Source organism: Vicugna pacos, chromosome 6, assembly GCF_048564905.1.
Source record: "Vicugna pacos chromosome 6, VicPac4, whole genome shotgun sequence".
NCBI lineage: Eukaryota > Metazoa > Chordata > Mammalia > Artiodactyla > Camelidae > Vicugna > Vicugna pacos.
Genome location: NC_132992.1, coordinates 70172480 through 70195426, shown reverse-complemented (window position 1 = coordinate 70195426; position 22947 = coordinate 70172480). Strand labels below are relative to the sequence as shown.

General features: G+C 38.4%; 1 protein-coding gene across 2 annotated transcripts in view; it reads right to left on the bottom strand.

The window, feature by feature from the left end:
* Positions 1–3878: 3878 nt before the first annotated feature.
* The window catches only part of PSEN1 (presenilin 1), a 59925-nt gene continuing 40856 nt past the window's right edge, over positions 3879–22947 (bottom strand). For both annotated transcript variants that reach the window (XM_006206897.4, XM_006206898.4), the window contains exons 8-12: positions 22304–22402; positions 16497–16583; positions 13452–13625; positions 6509–6627; positions 3879–5094 (exon numbers count right to left, since the gene is read on the bottom strand). In XM_006206897.4, coding sequence (XP_006206959.1) covers positions 4939–5094; positions 6509–6627; positions 13452–13625; positions 16497–16583; positions 22304–22402 — 635 coding nt within the window. In that variant the 3' untranslated portion in view covers positions 3879–4938. The remainder of the gene's footprint in view (positions 5095–6508; positions 6628–13451; positions 13626–16496; positions 16584–22303; positions 22403–22947) is intronic.

Here is a 22947-nt window from a genome sequence, read left to right as displayed (position 1 = left end):
GTCCCTAAGAATCAGAAACCCCTCCCAGCTGATGAGAACAAATCATGATGCTTCTGTGGCAGACTCTAGCAACACTGCCTACAAGATTCATTAAAGCAAACGATGCCTCTGATTCCCAAAGGAGGGAATGAATGCCTTCCCTGCTTCCTGATGCCCTTGGCCAGCATACCCAGGAACACATCTCTCCTATGTTCCTTCTGAAGACAATGGGCCAACTTTGGGTTTTCTGCCACAAACTTATTTTTGATCAACAATTCCAACACTGTGTGCAATTTCACTGTTTAGAAACAAAAGATATTGTAGGATTTGGGGATGGAGTGATAGGATCTACATAATTTTTAAAGGATAATCATCTAGGAGGGTGGGTTTAGCTCAGTGGTAGAGTGCACACCTACCATGCACAAGGTCCTGGGTTCAATCCCCAGCACCTCCACTTTAAGAAATTAAAAAGTAAAATTTTAAAAAGATAATCATCTAGCACTTGAAATATCTGTACTGTGTAACATACATGTCCTATAAGTTCTAATTTTGACAGTCTTTACATTAATTTGAGATATTTTCTAGAAAAAAATATTTTTCAGAAACTAAGTATTAAGGATAGTTGCTTTGCAATTTCATAAACAGACTTAATATCATACCCTTCAGAGGTGTGGTCTGCTGTAATCCATGCCACTTTATTATGAGTGAAGGATGAAAACAACGCATTTGTGTTTCTAAACTGTTTCTTGATAAATGCCGAACAATTCTCACAGGTACACATTATACTTACACGTAAGAAAACTAGCACAGTTGGATTCATGCAGTCTTTATTAATTTGACAAATACAGGGAAATCTGCAATCATCTATCAAAATTGTATCTTACCAAGAATTTGAAAGATATTTTAAAAAGATGTATTCACAGTCTGTCTGAATCATGTACAAAGCAGTGTCTGTAGAAGCAAAAGCCAGACAATGAACACGTGAGGGTAAATGATCCGGCTGAAACCTGAATCCAGCACCTCCAAATGCACAGTCAGTGTGACAGTCTTGTATCTGCTCAGTTGACTCTGAAGCTACCCTGTTGCAACACACACTTATTTTAAAAAGAAAACTGCTTTCTAGGAAATATTTCCTACTACAGGGACCAGGCTAAGTGCTAACACCAGATTCCAGGGCCCAGGGTGGATCCAACTACTTCCGCAGGGCAATGCGAAGCTGTCGGAGGTCCTGGGAAATGGCTCTGACATTGGAGAAGGGTTCGTTTCAGCAGCAGGCTGATTTTTAACGCACAAATCTGAGGTGTTTCCTGTCCGAGGAGAGAACTGTTTGAGACGATGCCATCCAGATGATTTGGGATGTGAATTTGAGGACGGACTTGTTGGGACACTGCTCTGCAATTTCAATGAGGGTTGTGAAGAGCTGAAACCTTTGTTCCTAATCTCCTGTCTTTGGGAAGTTTAAAGAGGCAAGAAGATCACAAGGATCACTTTTAGGCTCAAATTTATGATGATATTGTTTCATTCCAGGGCAAAACCGAATGTCCAGTTTTCAAGTCTCTTGCCAAACTCAGCGCTCAGGACACCCTTGGAGGTGAGAAGGATGGCAGGTCAGACGGTTTTTATAGACTATCCAAAAGCAAACTTTAGAGAAAAAGGAGTACTTTATTGAAAGGACTGGCTTCCGGAAGAATCAAGTCACCTTTGCAACATCAATTTTATAAGCCCTCAATAACAGTAACTGTGAAAAGGGGTAATTGAAAAGTATACAGCATTTTGGAGAAGTTTAAGTTAAGATGGTATATACCGGAAAACAAGAGACTACAGCTACATTCTGAGGATGTATCTTATTCATCTTTACATCTTTAGACTCCAGCACCTCTCCAGGAACACAAAAGACATCAAACAAAACTTTTCACAGTGGTTTCTGTGCTCTTTTTCTTTGGGGCTAGGTCACGAACGGGCAAATACGCAAGGCCAGGCAGGCACTGGGGGTCAGGATCAGAGACTTCCTTGAGACGTCTGGCCCTGGAAGATCTTATGTGGTGGTTTCACATCTCATGTGGTGGTTTCACATCTCTCTCACATTCTACAAATTATTATCAAGAACACATGTATAAGGTTTTTTTGAGGCCAAGTAAAGGGCAAGTACTAAACGTTACTTGTTTGGGTATCTGTTATGGAAGGAGGGTTTTTAAAACCAAGGGACAGTTTAACAAACGGAGATCCAGATTTTATTAGCTGTTGCTTCTACAGTGAAATTAATAAATTGTTCACTTATAAATTTAGTCATTTACAGTGAGAGCTGTGATCCTAGGACCACACACTTTGAAAAGACTCTACAATCGCTTCTCGGCCTTTTGGCTAAGATCAAGTGAAAACTCTACAAATCTTCCAAATTTTTTTTTTCCCATAGGCTAGTTTGTGGCAACATTCTGAATGTAAACTCTTTATTCTGTAGGCAAATCAGGCCCAGACATCAGCGGTCACCCTTCCTCCAACTGCCCTCCCCCTTTTTATACACAGGTCGGCCGAGCTGGTCATGCTTTGTCACTTGCTCTGCCTGCCTCCACAGCCACCTCTAGCCCTGTGTGAGGGCACATCCTCCCAGTGGAATTGCTACTGTCTTCTCTGGTGACAATCTATTTTTCATGGTGGAGGACTAGCATTTTGATATCTCAGAAACAACTGAATTAGACTCTTCTAAGAAGACGTTTCAAAGGAAAAGTTCTGCATCTGAGACTGGTGATTTAAAGAAATAAGATGTGTTCCCTATGCTGAGATGTGGTTCCATGTTGTAGAAAGTGACAGATCTATTGCAATCTTTCTACACAGGACAGATTTAATCTTAAACACAACCACACAGACCACATATCCTCTTCAGAGATAAACCCTTCAGAAAGACACAGCACACTGGGACCCTTGTGCAAGTCAACCACTCTAGATCAGGGCTCCCTTCAGGACTGCTTCACATCACAAACTGGTGTTCAGGTGGCTTTGTTGTAGCTGCTGAATTGCGAATCCTTCCAGAAGATAATACCCACACTGTCACATACATGAGGAGAAAAAGACAGACTCTCGGGGAAGGGTGGCTAAATGAAAAAAAGAGATGCGAGAACCTACTATAAAAGCCCCACCTTCTTGGCACAGCTCTTATTTTTCCTGCAGTTCTCACGGTCTAGCACGAGCCAGGTTTTATACACAGGGTAGTACCAGCACATTACTCCTAAAGTTAGCTTCTTATAAGAAAACATTCCATGACAGAAAACAAATACTCTACACTCCAAGGAGAACCCCAAACCAGATCAAATGATGGCTGGAGAGAAAGCAGCAGGAAACAGGTGAAAAGCTGGCCCCTCTTCAGCCACAGGGGGAAACGAAATTTCTCACAAATGCTTAGTCTGATCGCTGCAGCCGAGGGCTGGCCATGCTAAAAGGGCTGCACCCCAGCAAAGCTTCACTAACAGGTGCTGTGTACTCGCAGGCTGGCGGCCCTGTTTATGCACATCTTCCATCTGAACCGCACAGGGCCTGAACTCCATGGCCCAACTCATACTAAGGTACATTGAAACGAAAGGTGAATTGGAAGGGAAAACACAAAACACCCATGGTGAGGTTCCTGAGGAGTCACTTGGATCCCCTCCTAAACATCTGCCCATGGGACATTAGCTCATGCGGTCCCACTGCTGTCAGAGGCCCCTTCTCTCTTCTCTCGGCAGCTGGTTCTCCCAGAGCTCAGCAAGCGAAGTACCAGCTTTCTCCAAGTTCTTGCTTTCTCCTGATGCGACTGACTCAAACTTTATAAACCACCAGCTTTTGGCTACTGGTTCAAATTCTGACCTACTGTCAGAGGCAATGGGTTGTAGTTAAAAAAAAGAAAAATGAAAAACCAGGCAAAGTGCTTCACCAGCCATTTTACTCTTTAATTCTACCATCTTTGGGCACACATTGCATTTGCTGTTGAAGAAGTTACGACAGCAAGGCTGAGAGCACAGATTCGTAACACATTCTTTGTACCACACAAAGAGCAAAACCCTAGAGTAACTGGATCCTTTGCTACCACAACGGAGCTGTCTTATTCGCTGTAGAGGAGAAGTGCTTATGAGGGGAGTGAAGGGAGACAGGGAACAAGGGAGGGGGCTGGGGAGCCTGGAGAAAAGTTATGAATCCAGTGGAAAAGGGTGATAAGGAACCATCGAGTTATAGTTCCATTATTTCCAGAAAGTACTGAATTTGGAACCTGAGGTTAGGCTTTTAAGATAAAGCAACCTCAAATAACTTCAGACTGGCCTTGGGAAGAAATGGCAACCATAGATGGTATGAGTTTCAGTGCTTGAGAAAAAAACTGTCAAAATCAGCCTACACATCTGACTCGACTCAAGGTGAAAAAAGTCTTATTTAAAAATGGTAAGTCTGCAGCAAAAGAGTCTGAAAGTTTGAGCCCCTTTCCATCTTTTCATTTTGCGGCTGGTGCCTGCTCTCCTCACAGTATCTCCTGAAAAGGTTCAGAATTCAATACAGATTTATTAGGTTGGCTTTCAACATGTAGTTTAAGATGAAGAGTCTTGTTTGGTTTAAATCATTTCATTTAACTCCTGGTAATGGTAGTCCTGAGAGTCTGCAGTGTTGGTAAAGTCCACCTGCGACTGTGGGTCAAACTGCTGATGGCAGCACAGCCACTTGTTGGCCCGTCACTTTTCCTTGTCCTTGTCCCTCAAATCTGGTAGTTTTTGCACTGAGGGACTCGGTCACAAGGACTTATATTCAAAATCATTTTCTGTAGACATCTCCTTCCAACGCCCAAGAGTGCAGGTGGTCAGGAAGACTTGGAAGGAAGCTGTAAAAAGTCCAGCTGGGAATCTTGACTTTGTTAGATGTGGACACAGGAAAATCACCTTTGTCCTCCCCCGATTTTATTATAGTTAAAGGAGAAAAATCCATGAGATTCTAACTGCAAATATGCTAGATATAAAATTGATGGAATGCTAACTGGTCCATAAAGGGCTGCACGAGATAATCTGTGGCAAAGTAGAAAACAAGCCCAAAGGTGATAGAGATTGGAAGAGCTGGCAATGCTTTCTTGAAAATGGCGAGGAGCAGTAAGGTAAGGCACAAACCCTATGGAGAAGAGGGGGAAAGACACAAACGCAGACATGATTATGCAAGCATTTTGTGCACAAGAAACAATCACAAGTCTTGGTTTTAATTTGGTTAACTGAATACGATCCTTTGAGTTTTAATTTTAGAACAAATTTTTTTCATTAAATCTAGAAACAATTATTTTCCTTTGCAACAGAGTTCATCATGCATACGTTGTTCATATTTCATTCTCTAATTTTAGGTAGGGAATAGAATCTGAAAATAAGTAAAGTTATTTTTGAAAACAATTAAACAATACTGAAATTTCTATCTAAAATATTGAGTTGGCTACTATAAGTTTAGTTTGACTAACTTAAATCCCAGAAGCGAAGAACATTTTTTATGGTGTGTAGGGACAAAGAGGTGCTCATGGAATAAACCAATAAAAGCTGTTTAGAAAGTGTATACTGCTTTCTTGTAATCACAGAGCAGCCAGATAATACAGTCCATTTTTTCACCCTAGTTACTGAGATACTGACTATACAGTCTGGAGGCTGAACTTCATTTCAGGTTTATCCACAATAAGTAATTTTCTTCTTAAAAAATACAACATCCAGAACACTAATATCAAAAGAGAAATAAAATAAATGAAAATTGTAACTTGTCATATTACCAAGTATAAATCGCAAATGTAATCACAAAATAAATGCATACGTAAAGGCTCTTGTCTAAGCTCTCATCTGACTTCACATATATCAAAGATATCACATCTTTAGCAAAAATAGCAATAAGAAATATGACTTATTTACTTAAATCAATCACAGCTCTGAAAGCTTCCGCTTCACGCTGTGACACCATTAGCAAAACCTTTGTAGGACCATGCACTGTGTTAGCTTTTCTTGCCTCATACTTGCTGCCCCAAGGAACACTGCGTGCTGCAGGTTGTGGCCTTAAACACAAAACCACCACCAATGTCAGACTGTGTGAGCATCTGCCCACCCCACTAAGACTTAGCTAGCACAGCAATTCCTCACATCATTTACGCTGCCAAGCTTGAAGCACTGGTTCCTAGGCAGAGGTACTTGCCAGAATTTCCTGGGGACCCTTAAAAAAATACACAATTATATATGTTCATCTATAACTGAAAAATTGTGCTGTACACTGGTATTTGACACAACATTGTAAAATGATTATAAATCAATAAAAAATGTTAAAAATGCACAATTAAAACAAATTATATAAGAATATCTCAGGGTGGAGACAGTTCTAAAAGCTTTCAGGGGATTTTAGTATGTGGCCAGGTGAAGAACTACACAGGTGAGATCCAATTATCTGTGTTTTTAAAAAGCCCCCCAGGTGACTGGAATACTCAGCCTAGCTGGGGTTAAAAGGACCACCTTTTAATCAGTTTTGAGATGAGGAGTTTCAACACATTTTCACAGTGTATACTTACAATTAATATGGCTACAAAACAGGCTATGGTTGTGTTCCAGTCCCCACTGGCTGTTGCGGAAGCTTTACCAACCAGAACACTGTAGAAAATGAAATCTCCTAATCCAAGTTTTACTCCCCCTAAAAAGGAAAGATTATAAAAGTTTGTCACTCTTTGCTATGATTTCACAATTTAAAAATATCACTGCCCCCACTCCATCCTACGCTGAATGAGAAGTCAGTAAATGATATCATACAAAATTAGGCTTTAACTGGGTTTTCCCTTTCTTCGTTTTTTTTGATTTCTGTAACAGGAGGTTCAGATGCTATGTGGCTGACTCTGGAGTCTTTTAACAGTAGATGCTGCTGTTATATATCAAAAAATAACAATAAATAGTATCTGTTGAATGCCTAGTTTATACCTGCCAGCTGTTTTAATGAATCCTCACAAGATAGGCATTTACCTCCTTTTTTCAGAAAACAGCTTTACTGAGGTATTTCATAAAATTCACCCACTGTAAAATGTACAATTCAATAACCCATCACCCCAATCCACATTTCCACCACCCCACTAAAATAACTTGTGCCCATTTATAGTTAATCCCCATCACATCCCAGGTCTTAAGCAACCACAGACCTGCTTTCTATTTCTATCAATTTGCCTTTTCTAGACGTTGCATAGAAATGGACTCACACAATATATGTGAAGTCTTTTGTCACTGGCTTCTTTCACTTAACATAATATTTTTGAGGTTTACCCACGATATTGCATGTGTCTGTAGTTTGTTCCTTTTTACTGATGAAAAGCTTTCCATTGTATGGATATACTATATTTTGTTAAGATTGTTTTCAGTTACGGGCTATTAAGAATAATGCAGCTGTGAACATCAGTATGTACATCTTTGTGTGAATAGGTTGTTTCCATTTCCATCCGGGAGATTCCTAGGAGTGGAACTGCTCGGTTATATGGTAAGTTTATGTTTAGCTTTTAAAGAAGCTGTCAAATTGTCTTCCATGCTGGCTGTCCCAGTTTACATTCTCACCAGCAACGCATGAAGGTTCCGGTTTCTTAAATCCTCAGCAGCACTTAGCATTGCTGTCTATTTGATTGGAGCCATTCTGATTCATGACATTGAGTATCTTTTCATGTGCTTATTAGCCATTATATTTCTCCTTTGGGGAAATGTCTATCCAAAGTTTTCCCTATAATCCAATAATAGGATTATCTTCCTATTATTGAGTGGTAAACATTCTTTACATAACTTAACTACAAATTCTCCAAACAGGGCTTGCACCATGATTTGCAAATATTTTCTTTCAGTCTTTGGCTTCGTCTGCTTTCCTTAATTGTGGTAAAATAGTTGTTTTTTTTTTTTTTAAATTGTGGTAAAATACACAGTTCAATGGCATTAAGTACATTCACATTATTGTCCTACCATCACTACCACCTATCCACAGAACTCTTTTCAGCTTGCAAAACTGCAACTCTGTACCCATTAAACAGTAACTCCTCCTTTCTCCCTCCCTCCAGCCCCTGGAAACACCATTCTACTCTCTGTCTCTGAGTTTGACCATTCTACGTACTTCACTTAAGTGGAATCATACAGTATTTGTCTTATTGTGACTGGCTTTTTCACTTAGCATAATGTCCTGGCTCATTCATGCTGTGGCACGTGTCAGAATTTCTTTTCTTTTTAAAGCTGAATAATGTTCCACTGTGTGTATACACATTTTATTTACCCAGTCATCTGTCAGTGGATACTTCAGTTGTTTCCACCTCATGGCTATTGCGAAACGGTATCTTAACGATATCTTTTGAAGTGTGAAAGTTTTTAATTTTGACAAAGTCCAATCTATTGATTTTCTTCTTCTATGTATCAGTGCTATATTAAGGAACTCTTTGCCCAACCCAGGGCTGTGAAGTTTTTCTTCTGTGTTTTCTTCTAGAAGTTTTATAGTTTTACCACTTACATTTCAGTTTGTGATCCACTTTGAGTTAATTTTTGACTGTGCATGATGGACAGGGTGAGGTAGGGGTTTCTGTCCATTCTTTAGCATGTGGATATTCAGCTGTCCCAGCACTATTTGTTGAAAAGATTATATCCTTTCCCCACTGAGTTATTTTAGCACCTTTGTAAAAAATCATTGACCATAAATGTCAGGGTGTGTTTCTGAACTCACAGTTCTGTTTTACTGATTTATGTGCCTGTCCTTGTGCCTGTCTTGATTACTATGGCTGTAGAGTAAGTTTTGAAATCAAATGGTGTAAGTCCACCAACTTTTTTCTTCTCTTTCAAAACTGTCTTGGGTATTCTAAGTTCTTTACATTTCCAAATAAATTTTAATCAGCTTGTAGAAATTGACAAGCTGATCTTAACACTTACACAGAAATGCAAAGGTCCTAGGTTTTCTGTTGTTAAACATTATTTTTAACCTTTCAAGTTTTTTTAAAGTGATAAATAATCAACCAAAGGCTAAACTACAGATTAAAAAATATGCTTTCACTTGGGGTCCAACAGTAACCCATAAAGCTTTACAACTGGCTTTCAACTTTCTGGTTGTTAAGTAACTACTCCCAACTGAAGTTTGATCCTGGTCTTAAAGTTTTGTTGCCTGGGTTAGAGAAACCACTTCTGGAAGATAGGGGTTGAGGGCCCTGAGAAGCACGGTCTGCTCCACATGTGCAGGAGAAAGGAACAGCGTGCTGGTTAGTAAGATCTTACTGAGAAACCAGTGTTCTTTTTATTTTTGTTTGTGAGGGTGGTTGGTTGGTTGGTCGGCTGGTTGACTGACTGATTGGATAGGTGGTACTGGGGATTGAACCCAGGACCTCGTGCATATATGCACACACCCCACCACTCAGCTATACCCTCCCCCCTCAGTGTTCTTCTTAAATCCTGGGAAGCCACAGTGAAGTCTTCCTTAATAGAAAAAAGTTAACATATGACACATGAAATCTGATGCTATGAATTACACGGTCAGTTACCCTTTAACTTGCCAACCTTCCCAGACTGACAAATATTTTCACCAGTTTCAGGCGTGCTAAAGAGCCCAGCTCTACTATTTAGTTACTTGGGTGATCCAGGGCAAGCTGATTTACTTCTTTAACTCCCAAATTCCTCAGCTGTAAGATGGGGATTACAGAGAGATTTCACAGGATTGTTGAGAATTAAAAATAATACAGGGAAAGTTCTTGGCACACCAAGAGAATAAACAAATGATAGCCTTAGAAAGACTTTTGATTCCAAATATTAAGAGCTATGAGAAACTAAGTTCTTTGAGAAAAAAAGCTACAGAAATGAATTTTTAAAAATAATGCAGGAGAAAAATTCTACATTTATCTGATAAGAAATACATAAAGAACTATTACAATTCAATGATAAAAAAGATAAATAAAAAATGGGCAAAGGATCTGGAAAGTTCCCCAAAGAAAATGTACAAATGACCAAAAAGCACACAAAAAGATACTCAACATTATTAATCATTAGGGAAATGCATATCAAACCCACGATGAGATACAACTTTATACCTACTAGAATGACTATAATCAAAAAGACGCAAAATAACAAGTGTTGGTGAGGATGTGGAAAATTGGAACACTGACACACTGCTGGTGGGAATGTGGTGCAGACACTTTGGAAAATAGTGTGGTAGTTTCTCAAAAAGTTAAACACAGAGTTACCACATGACCCAGCATTTCTACTCGTAGGTATATATACCCAAGAGAAAAAAAAACATACATCCACACAAAGGTATATATGAATGTTATCAGCAACACTATGTATAGTAGCCCAAAGTGGAAACAATCTAGATGTCTATTAACTGATGAATGGATGATTAATGTGATATATTCGTACAATGGAATATTATTTAGCTATAAAAAGAAACGAGTACTAATACATGCTACAACACACGTGAAACTTGAAAACATAATGAAAGAAGTCAGTACAAAGAACCATATATTGTATGATTCCATTTATATGAAATGTCCAGAAGAGGCAAATCTATTAAGATAGTTTCTTAGCTGGTTTTGGGAGGCATGAGGATTAATGGGTACAGGCTTTTTTTCTGAGGTGATGAAAATATTCTAACATTAGCTTGTGATGATGGTTGCACAACTCTGTGAATATAATAAAAACTACTGCATTGTACACTTTAAATAGGGGGAAGAGGGATGAGAGGGCCTGGAGAGGTGACAGTTTAAGGAGTGTGAGGTTTCTTTTTGCGGTAATGAAACTTTTAAAATTAATTGTGGTGATATTTGAACAATTCTGTGAATATACTAAAGCTACCGCTTTAAATGGGTGAATTGTATAGTGTGTGAATTATGTCTCAACAGAGGTATCAAAAAATAAAAATAATGTATTGAATCAAGCTTTAAACTAATGGCCTCATGTTTCTTTCATTTAAAAACTTACGTTTGCTTAAATAATAGCAATATTATGGCAAATGCTATAGTTATACTTCACAGAATTCATTTTAATGGAGAGAGAAATAGAGACATATTTAATTAGCAAAATTAAAATAGAGTCAAAAAACAAAGAAGTAACCACCATTTTTTTCTTTAGGCACTTACTGAAGCAACAAGTTTTATTTCACAACCAGAAGAGACCGACTGAATCAGTTTATAAAACCTAAGAAAAATCATGTTGCTCAGGAATCTGTTTTCTTTAAATAGCTTCTTTGATTTATTCAATGAAAATATGCTATGGCCAAACAACTAAAATTACAGCAATGGAAACTGCTGAATTTAGACATAGTGAATTAACAGCATTCCACTGCCAAGTGCTAATGCTGAGATTGGCTGCTGGTTATTTTACTGCTATTTGCTAATGGTAATGTAGGTCTATTACTGTTTTGTTTTGTTTCTGCCAACTCTGAAAAATAATTTTAAGTAATTATGGTGCTCCTTTAATATTAAAAGGGGCATTTGCAGGTATACCAAACACAAGACATGGTGAAGATAATAAATGATGGTGAATATTTTCTTAAAAGATTTTGCTGAACGACCCCTGGCAGAATAGATGCCTAGATTAAATGTTACAGTAACATGAAAATAATGAATATTTCCTATCATCTTTTACATAAACATACAAAAAGCTTCTTGAAATGTTTTTTTTACCTCTTTACTGCTAAAATCTCCTCCTCCACTAGAAGTAAATAGCAAAATCTATTTCCCACTCTTCCATAGAGGTTATAGAAAAAGAACCTCTATAAGTCTAATTTCCACTCCTGGAAATAACAGGTTAATTTCACTACTCTGATAAATGTTTAATCTATCAGTGGTACACTCAGGACAAGCTTGTCATTGGCATGATGTCTGAAAGAAGTATATTTTGAAATGCACTAGGAGACCAACTGCACACTGAATAAATATGGTTTACATTTCTAGTTAAAAACTGTGTCCAGCTTTCTGATTAAATTCTGGTTTTTAAAAGACTGTTCTGGAAGACACATGTGACTTATATATCAAATTCTAGTGTAACTGAGACTTTTCTGTATGTAAACAGAAGCCTTGTTTAAAACACTAATGTAGTCAGAGATGGTTAATGTGCGTGTTGGATGCTAAGATGAGGAAAGAATGCCAATTATTAGTTTATATTGGTCCCAGATAAAGAAAATATTAATCTGAAGTTGGAAGAGGCAATATTTGGGTCTTCCTTAAAAAAGAAAAAAAAAGGTTAGAGATGAAGACAAGGACATGAAGAGATGCTCAGGAGAATCTTCAGGACAGAAAGGCAGTCACGGAGAATTATGCTGCTGCTATGCTCAGCAGCTACTTTACTGCTGTCTTTTGGCTCTACACACCTTGAGAAAAGAGGAGAGGAACAGGAGAGGCAACCTAGTTACAGTGGTAACTTTGCACGAGGAGAAAACACCAGCCAAGGCAAGCTCGAGCCTGGCTGCAAGGGGAGGCCACTGTGTCTGGTTTCCCAGAAGTGCGAAAGTAGCAGGCTACAGCTGGCTCTAACATCTGGAAAACTCACCCAGCTCCAGAGTCATGGATATGCCCAGGTTCTGATCCAGGTAAAAGACTAAGGATGAGCTGTAAGAAGTGTTCTGCTCAAGCTGAAGGATAATGCAAGGTCACAATTAACAGTGATTAGAGGTGGGTGGGAGTTACTCAGTGGAGGAGCGCATGCTTAGCACGCAGGAGGTCCCAGGTTCAATCCCCAGTACCTCCATAAAAAAAAAAAAAGTGATTAGAGAAGCTAAGGAATCTAGGTGTTTTGTTTCTTTGAAACTACTTAACATATTTGCTCTAATGTTTTAATCAAAAGTTTCACTTTTGTGAAAATGAAACAATTGAGGATAATTTATTTGGGAAATATGCTTATCTCTTAGTTAGAGAGTTTTTAACTCTTTAAGACTAAATGAAGAGATGGCTGAGCCTGAACTATGGCTAACAGCCTAAAAAGCCTCAGGTGCTGACCTGAATCTAAGTGACAACACACCTCAGACACTGAAGAAACTCTTATATTTCTGCACAGAACCTAAATCCAAGTGACAACACACCTCAGACACTGAAGAAACTCTTATATTTCTGCACAGAACCTAAATCCCTTTGATTTTCTTTAAAATTAATATAGTACTTGCCAACAACACGAATAATAATGTAAAAGGTCGAAACATTTAAATCCATAGGTCTCTGTGCAGCGAAGAGTGAAATATATTAATGAAATTTTTGTACACATGCTGTCTAACCAGAATAATAATATTTACAAAATCTTTTGCCTTATAAAACAAATGCCAAAGATCAGGCTGTAGAGAGGTAATTTTAAAAATCTGAGGGGCAGAATTTGGCCCATTAACAAATTTAATTATGAAAAAGCACCAACTATTGTTATCTGCCACTAAAAGCTGCACTTAGACTGAACCACTTTGATTCGTTTTATTTGGGGAGAGTTTGACCATGCAGCACCTAAAGGAATTCATGACTTTCCAATGTAGAGAAATGCACGTACTTTCCTCTGGGTCCTCACTGGCTAGGATGCTGCTGGAAAGTTCCTGCACAGCAGACCGAGACTCTGGTGTAGAGTGATGAGGCCCTAGGCGACTGTCCCTCTGGGCTTCCCACTCTTCACTGAAGCCACCGTCATCACTCTCTGTCACAGGGTCTTGGGACTCACTTTCTGTGCCTTTGAGAAAAAGTGGAAATCACAGTTGTAGTACTAGAAAAATTTCTTAATACCTGTAATAAAACTGCATGGAAACAGTAATTACCTGTCATTGTAACCAAGTGGGTTCGCTGATTCTTAAACCACAAATTGTGGGCTGCAGCAGCACCTGTTGGTTGCTTCCCCAAAAGCCATTTCTCCCCTTATTTCCTGAGAGCAGAGTCCTGATGTACTTGGGTGCCCACCTCTCAGCCACATGACTCTGGGGTAAACCCTCACCAATCCGAGCTGAAGCACGGACATCCCACCATTCTTCCTCCCAAGGAGAAGCTCTAAGGCTGTGGGGTTGGGACTAGTCGATGTGTGATAAGGCAAAGTCTGCTGGAAACTTGGGAGAAATGTTTCTCACTCTTCAAGAGAGACTTAGGAAGACACAAACAGTCCTTTTCTTCCCCTGGGTGTTGTGTCATCTGGGTATGATGCCTAGAACTCTAGTTGTCATCTTGTGACTATGAGGAGCAGTGGGAGGACCAAGCCCATATTTAAGGATGGCAGAGCAGGAAAACAGAAAGAACTTGGGCCCTTGATAGTATCAATGAGTGATAAAATTAGCCAGCCGTACAAATGCCTACACCTCAGACTCTGGCTCATGTGAGAAGACATTTCTTCTGATCTTTGCAGCTGACGGCACTCACCACTGGCTTTAGTGACTAAGTTACAAAAGTGGACCACTACTGGGTGGTGGGAGGAGGGGAAAGGAGGGAGTGAATTTTTTTATGGGCTACTCATTTTGTTATAATGTCTCAGTCTGACTGAAAACTCTGAGCATAACATGACTGTCTCGAGAACTTTCCATACATCAAGGATAATTAAAATATGTAAGTAAAGCTTTTTTTTTTTATAAAAGTAATATATGTTCATATTTATTCATTCACCATGAGAGCATGTAAGCTTCAGGCCTCTCACTTATATGGATTTTTTTTTTTCTGGGAGGGGCTCTAGCAGTTTTGTCTTTGTATTTTTTTCTTAACCAGATCTCCACAAAACCTAAATCTTCCCTGGGTCAGAGTTTATAAAATCATAAAAGCATAAGATTTAGAAATGAAAACAGCAGTCCCTGCTCTGCCCTATGCCTTCCTCACTCCCAATCCTCACCCTACCTTCAACCCTTTCAGTTATTTCTTTTGGTATTTACCTCCACATTTAATTATAATTAACATGCTCATAGTGCTATATCTTGATGTTTTTATTTTAGGCACTTGCTCAGATAACCTCTGAGTTCTACTATTTTTTCCTTTACAGACATCCCTCTTGGAATCCTACAGCCTTTGTTCCAATCAAACTTATAGTTCCTTTAATACAGTGGTTTTCAAAGAATACCTCCCATCCATGGAGTGTTTGGAAATAACTAGGATGGAGGGGTTTCTGGTTACTGCAACCTCAAAGCCACCATTGGCATTTAGTGGGTGAGGGGCCACGAATGCTGGACATTCTGTGCCGTGAGGGGAAGTCCCGCAGTGAAGATCGCCCACCTGAAATACCAGCCGCACTCCCACTGAGGGCTCTGCGCTTCATCCAGCCCCTTCTCACTTCAAGGCCCTTGCCCACACTGCTTCCGCTTCTGGAAAGCTCTCCTTCCACTCTTCACTGGCCATCTCCTACTGTCACTTCCTCAGGGAAGCCTTCCTGACTTTCCGGAATAAATGAAACTCCTCTACTATAAACTTTCACAGCAACTGACACTTCTCCTTTGTAGTGCTTATCACAAACTGTATGAATTACCTGTGGAATTATTTGTTGAACATGTGTTTCTCCCCAAACAGGCTATAACATAAGCTCCACAGGTATGGGATATTGCATGCAGTGCTAAGTGCCCAAGTGCCTAACAAAACACCAGGCACATAATTAGGCGCTCGATCAAAATTTGTCAAAAAAATAAAATCATGATGCACTAAAAACACAAACTCATATATATATACATATGTACTCATAGATAACCAACCTTTTAATTTCTTTTAGTTTAACACAACAACCAGACTTGTGGCAACTGTCTCCTAGGTCTACACTGGTCTAATGCCTCGCTCACTGCAGAATGGGTCTAATATTTTTGGGTCCCCAATATGAATTTCCAGTTCAAAGTGTCCTTCTCGTGGTGACTCAGATGCTAAATCAGCAGTTTTCTTGGCTCTATAAAACCTTAACTCTCCCTTTCCTGACAAATAGCAACTCAATGAAGGCCCTTTTTTCTTCTCTGACTAACCTTTATTCTATCTCTGTTTTTTAGCTTTCTCATAAGGTTAGCCCTTTGTTTTCCTTTAAAAAAAAAGTTTCCTTTCTTCTTGGCTATTGATATTGTGCTGTTTCCTCAACTCTTCCTAATAACTCCTCCTAACGTGTGTTCACCGTAAAGTCTCTGTAGTATCCACAAGTGAGCCTTTCAGTCTCCCATCCTAGGTCACCAGTCACCATTATTATCCTCTTCCAGAAAGTCACGTCCACCTGGAATATTTTATCTTCTCGGCATAAACATTGTAATATTGCAAATCATATTATATTCAAGTTACTCTGGCCTTGTCAAACAAGAGCTTCTCATTTTTATACAGGTTTGAAGAGAGTGCCTATTTTACTTTTTAAAATCACAGCCTCAACTGAAACATTTCCAGACTGGTATTAATGGTGCTCAATGGCAGAAATTCTTAACCTAGGGTACCTTGGCTGCACTACTGGGTTTGGAGCACTTGAACTCCTCAAATATTTACCTGTGTTTGCTGGGTATTCTTTGGTACATGACCAAAGAAAGCAGTTAAAAACCATTGCTTTATAATCCATCATCAGCCTACAAGATGACAATGACCCCCAAAACCAGGGAATTAACGAATAAAAGTCACCTACTTTGTGCATTGTAACTGGTGTTTTTGGATACCTTCCTTTGGGCTTCTGGGTCTCCTTCTGCCATATTCACCAACCATACCATTGTTGCTGTTGAGAAAGACAAAAGTACAGGTAAGCACTGGAAACACAGAAGGAAAGCTTACGAATAGATAGCAGGTCATTATTTCTCCATACTAATCACCAATCTTCTTAATGTCACCTTAAGAATCCTTAACAATCAGAAGTAAATCTATATTAACAACCATAAAAGGTTCTTTCTGATTTTCACAGATAAAAGAAAAATGTTTACTGCAACATTCAAACTGCAGCTGCCACTATAGAATCGTTCATTGTCATTTATAGCCCCTGAAAAGTAACCAGGAGGAAAACTGTTCAGGCCAGCAAGCCTATACTGAAACCACAGCTGGACTAGCTGAAATCCTAAAGTAGTATGAATTCACTGATACAAATTACTTTTTATAACTACATTAGAGGACAAACTAGGGCTCATATCCATTTTCCTAATACTCAAAGGCTTCTTGAAAAACTTATGAGTAACACAACAACAGAGGATGAAAATCCTGTAATAGCTGCACTTACTCATTCATAGCTTTGTAATTCTGAAGTCAAACAAGTCTCATTATACGATAACCAGAATAACTGAGCAAAGCCAATGTAAGCCAGGCAGGCGGTTCACTGTCAACTAAATTCAAACCCAATGAAAGGGAAACAGAAAGACAACCACCATGTACAAGGTTTCTGTAGCGTTCTTGGTAATGAAGGCAGCAGGTTATTTATTTGACTTTTTTTTAAATGTAAATATAGGGGAAAAAAAGCTACAAAATTTTTTATTTTAACACTTAATATTACCATGGAAGTCAGAAGTCAGCAAACTTTTTCTGTAAAGAGCCAGAAAGTAAAGATTTCAGGCTTGTGGGTCACATCTGGTCTCTGTCACAAAATTCTTCTTTGTTCTTTTCTTTTTTATTAGCTCTTTAAAGATGCAACAACCACTCTCAGCTTATAGGGCTGTATAAAAACAGGCCAAGGGCCAGATCTAGCTATAGGTAGTATGTAAATTATCATGAGCAGAATATGTATTTGTTGAACGAATTAATATTACTATAGTAATATCTAAAAACCCCACTTTCTGAGCTTTCAACTTAACACTGAACATCTTAGATCAACAGAAAAACATGCCAGTTAAAAATAAACATAATCTAAAAATTTTCCAAACTGATATGAAGTCAGAGAAAAACTTTACATAAAATAGTTGACCTCAATGAATTGTTACTTTTGTTCTTTGATAAGCTACCAAAGTAGGTCACTACCAGGGAAGAATGATTTAGTTCAGAGGGTAGGTGTCCATTTTTCCTGTCAGAACACAGGACATAGAAAACCAACAAAAATGCTCACAAAAATGCCTGAGGGTGAGATCCTTTTGCAAACTGAATACCCTTCCTTAACTGGGGAAGAGTATACAAATGTATAAAAGGATTGTATTTTTAAAGGACAAATAGCTGAGAGGACTGACTTAAAACTTTACCTATTCATGATTATATTCATTTCAGGGGAAAAGTACTGATTAATATTGCTATTTTTGTCTATTTTGTTAAAAAAAAAAACTCTCAAGCTCAGTGATTTATAAAATCCTCACGAAAGATTCAGTATTTCATGAGAACAGATACTTTCTTGAACATATTTCATCTACGCAGGAGGTAAAGGTTTATGCTCATACTTTCCCCATATATGTGGAATTACTACAAAAATATCTCAGAATATCAAATGTTATACAGACTTGAGTTTTAAAAGATGTTATATATGAATGATTTTTTAAAAAATAGAGTAAATACTTTTTCTTGAGTATAAAATTAACATACACGTTAATGTTGTGGCAGACTGAAAGACCCCTTCTTCACCCTTCATGCACTCACACTCTTGCTGTGGCCCCATCGTGACTGGAACGTAGTCTTCCTCCTCCTGACCAGGGGCTCAGCTATGTGACTCGTGTCAATAAAGGGCATGTGGGCAGAGGTGACAGGGGACTAATACTGAGCCCAGGCCTCAGAAGGCCTGCTGATCTGCTGTTCCCCTAGACACCAGAAGAACAAGTCTTCAGCTAACCCGTTGGTCCAGAGAGGATGGGGGAACACATGTAGCAGAGCTGCCACAGCCAAGACAGATCAGCAGGGTCAACTGACCTGCAGATGCCGGAGTGATGGTAAATCATTACATTTTTAAGGCACTGAGTTCTGAGGTGGTTTGTTACACAGCATTATTGTGGTACTAACAAGAGACACAATAGTAGAACAATGTAAAATCCTAAAACTAAGAAAAATTGTAAAACTCACAATCCTTTCACTTTCACATGCACAATTAACTTTTAAAAAAGTATACAGTACAGTTAAAACCCTACAAGTAGAGAATGATACAAGGAAAAGTGTAAAAGTTGTCTCAATCTCTAAATCCCACTATTAATATATTATCAGCTTTTAAATGTATTATTGGGATTTTATACATATACACACACATCTATATACAGCTCCTTTCTCCCACTCCTTCCATAGGATATTGCATGAATTGTTTTAAATCTTGATTTTTGTAGTTAATATATAATCTGACATTAAAAAAAACTGAACATATATATAGCTACTTCATTCTTTTAAATGGCTACACAACTAGCCATTGTACAAATGTAGCATAATCATTTGAAAGTGTCCCCTTTGACAGGCACAGGTTATTTCCATCTTTTTCTTAATATAACCATTGCTTCTGTGAACATCTTTCTATATTTTTACAATATATACCTTAGTTTAAATTCCTAGCGTTCACTATTAACATTTGGTGTAACATTCTGTATGCACAAATACAAAATAAATAAATTTTAATTTCCAGGGATAACACAGAAAAAGCTCATACCCAAATGCTCATTAAGAGGAAAATGCTGATGCTTAAAACCTCATCTGAGGGTGTGGGTATACCTCAATGGCAGAGGGCATGCCTAGAATGCACGAGGTCCTGGGTTTAATCCCCAGCATCTCCATTAAAAATTAAATAAACCTAAATACTTCCCCCCAACAAAATTAAAACAAACGAACCTCATCTGTTCTTTTCTGCCGAAAAACACAGTAAGCATGTGATATAATAAATTTATCTTGGAAAAAAAGTAAGAGAAATGTTCTTGCATTTCAGACACTGGGTGTTCTAAAACTTTCCCAGACATCTCTAGCTACAAGCACAATCCCTACCCTCTCCAAGTCCCATAGATGCTTTAACATCAAATTCACAAGAAAGACTGAGTCAACTAACATGTACTCCCAACTTGACCTCTCTCTACATCTCACTATCTTCTGCTTTTGTCTTCCTTTTCCTTCCTTCCAGGTCTTTCCTCTGTTCTCATCTAATTTCTCTTCCTGAACTCTTAGAGCAATTTTTACCTGCTTCGTTTATTACTTTGCTCCAGTAATTACATTATTTATTATAATTACATACTATAATAATTATTATAAAGAATTGTCTTCTTGCTGGACTCTTCAAAGCCTTTCTCTATTTGCTCCTTTCCCTGAACCTTAGAAACATGACTAAATCTTCTCTCTCCCGAAACACCTTTCCCCAAAACTGCTTTCTTAAGTCACCAGTGCTCTGCCTATGAGACAGGAATCTTTAAAGTAATACATAAAACTTACCTTTCCTTCACCACTCATTCTCTGTCCGCTGTATCACTTCCATTGCCAGTGCCAGTAGGAGCAAAACCCAGACAGTCAGACACACCCCCTATCAACCCAGTGAGATGCACACTTTCCTCCCATTGGAATATTGCTTTTGTCCTATCATTCTATTCAAATTGCTCATTTAAATATCACTAACGATGTCTTAAACACCAAATTCTATATGGTTTACTTAGTCCTCATTATCTTTGACTTCTTTATAGCATCTGACATTTTCTCCTTCTGGAAACTCTGCTTTTTCAATAACTCAACAGAAAAGGCAAAAAGGCAAAAAGTCCACAAGGATATATATTAAACTGATAACAGTGGTAAGTAAATGCTTGGTAAGGTATTAAGATTGTGGATGACAATTATAGTGAAATTTAACTTCATCTGTAATTTAAAAATTTGTTTCAAGGATAATGCATTAATGTATTACTTGCATAATTAAAAATTAATTCTGAAAATATGGAAAAGAATATTATACCAAGCCAGTCATAAAACAAGAAATTTAAAGGTGTGGCTAAAAAAATACACAAAGAAGTCTAATCACTAACAGTTATTAGTTAACTGGTATTTCATGTACTGATATGAAAAACAATCATGATATTGCTAAGTGAAAAATGCTGGCTTTCCCAATTTTCTGATAATTTCTTCTGTTCCCTTTATTATTTTCTCTCTCCATTTTCTCACTCTCTAAACACAGTAGTTGATGAAGATCTGTCCTTGGCCTCCTCTCCTCTTTTTACTTGAATCACTCATCCACTCCCGCAGCCGTGTCTACCATGTTCTTCAGTTTTGCGTCTCTATCATTTTCCTTTATCTTTTCCTATGCACTGGTACTTCACTTGTAAACTCTTGCTGGAAATTTCTACATGGATGGCTCACAAGTCCTGCCAACAAAATTAGATATGGGCCACAGGCAACACCATAGATTTCTCCAATAAGAAAAACATCTCTACTTTATCATCCTTCCTTCAGGCTTTAAACTCTTAGTAGTTGGAAACTACTGATGCTACCTCCAGAAACTCTCATCAGGCCTTTGCCTTGACTGCCATTACCAATACCGTAACTCAGACCCTCAGTATTTTCTACTTAGATCATGGCAACATCTGCTTATTTATAATTCCCATTATCTCAGTTCCCACCTGCTGCCGTTCATCTCACATCATGTTGCAAGCTTCCAAAGGCACATCTCTGATCACATTAGTCTCCTATTCAAGAACCTTCTATGATTCCCAAGCAGTCATGAATAGCATACAGAGATCTAAACCAGTCACTCAAAGCTATTCTTGATCTTGCCCTAATCTGCCCTTTCCAAACTCATCTCCTAGTACTTGCTCCATTCTGTACTCCATGCTCTAGTCAAGCTGAACACTTGAAATTTGATAAAGACTGCCCACACTTATGTCTCTAAGCCAGTCTTTGTGACAAGACCATTTCTGGAACTGACTCTTCCATCTGTGCTTACTGAAATCCCACCCACCCTTAAAAGGTTCAGTCCAAATGCTGTCTCTTCCACAAAGTCTTCTCCAGCCAGATTTTCCCTATTTTGAACTCTTTCTGCATTTTGATTGTGTTTCTTCTGAATGTGATAACATTCTGCCTTGAATGCTGCTTAGCTGTATACTTGTCTTATTTGACCTCTAAACTGTAAGCAAATGAGCTCTGACGGAAGTCAAAGTATCTTAGTCATCCTTTCGTCCTCCACAGTGCTCTGGGGAGCAGATCAGGCTGATGCCCAGTAAATATCTGACTTTAAAACAAAAAAAGGGCAAACATATTCTGAATGAATAGTACAATTCTTTCAACAAGCTAATGCAAATTCACCTGCAATATATGTATGTAACAGGTACTCAATAACTCTTGACTAATAAGATTTTAAATAAGAATACTGGCTCCCCAATCTCTAAATATTTCTTCTATCTCTATACATACTGAAAACGCTCTTGAACCAATGTTAGGCAAAAGACAATCATTTGCAAGGAAACAGAGTAGCCATAGTTCTATTAATGTTATGTACTGAAGACAAGCATCATGATAAAGACCACAATTACATGTGTTTGCATCTCTATAAATTCTAAGCTGTTCACTAATTTAAGATCATTCCAAAATACTTACAGGAATAAATAAGAGCTGGAAAGAGAGTTTCATTTCTCTCCTGAGCAGTTTCAACCAGCATACGAAGTGGGCCTTTTGGACACAGAACAGCCACTAAATCTAGAAAAAGAAAAATAGAAAAGACATCTGAAAACTGTACTGGCTAAACTTGTAAATAGGTGTCTTAGGGAGGAACTAACCAATTGAGAAGGTTTAATTTTTTTTTTTTAACACAAAAAGATGTTGAATGAAAATGAAATAAACAGCAGGTAAACTGGAGGGGGTTGGGGAGAGAAAACAACCTAAACAAAATACACAAAACCGCACAGAAGATACGTGCAAATTTCACTTTAGTCTGACTGCTGTTTTGGTTAGTTTACAGTGTATCATCACTGGGTTCTAGGAGTTAGTCTTCCCAGTTTAAAGAAAAGAGGCAGAGATAATGGTAAGACAACCAGAGCAGCTGGAATTTCCAGTAAGCAAAACCAGGAACATGCCACTGCCTAACATATCATAACGATGAGCCACAAACTGAAGCCTGACTTTAGGAGGGATGTGATAGAGGGGATTTGACTGAACTTTTCAAAATACAAAGAACAGAGTAGACGAGATTCCTCTTCTCCAACTTTTGAAAATAGTATATGAACTACTTAGGGATACTTGAC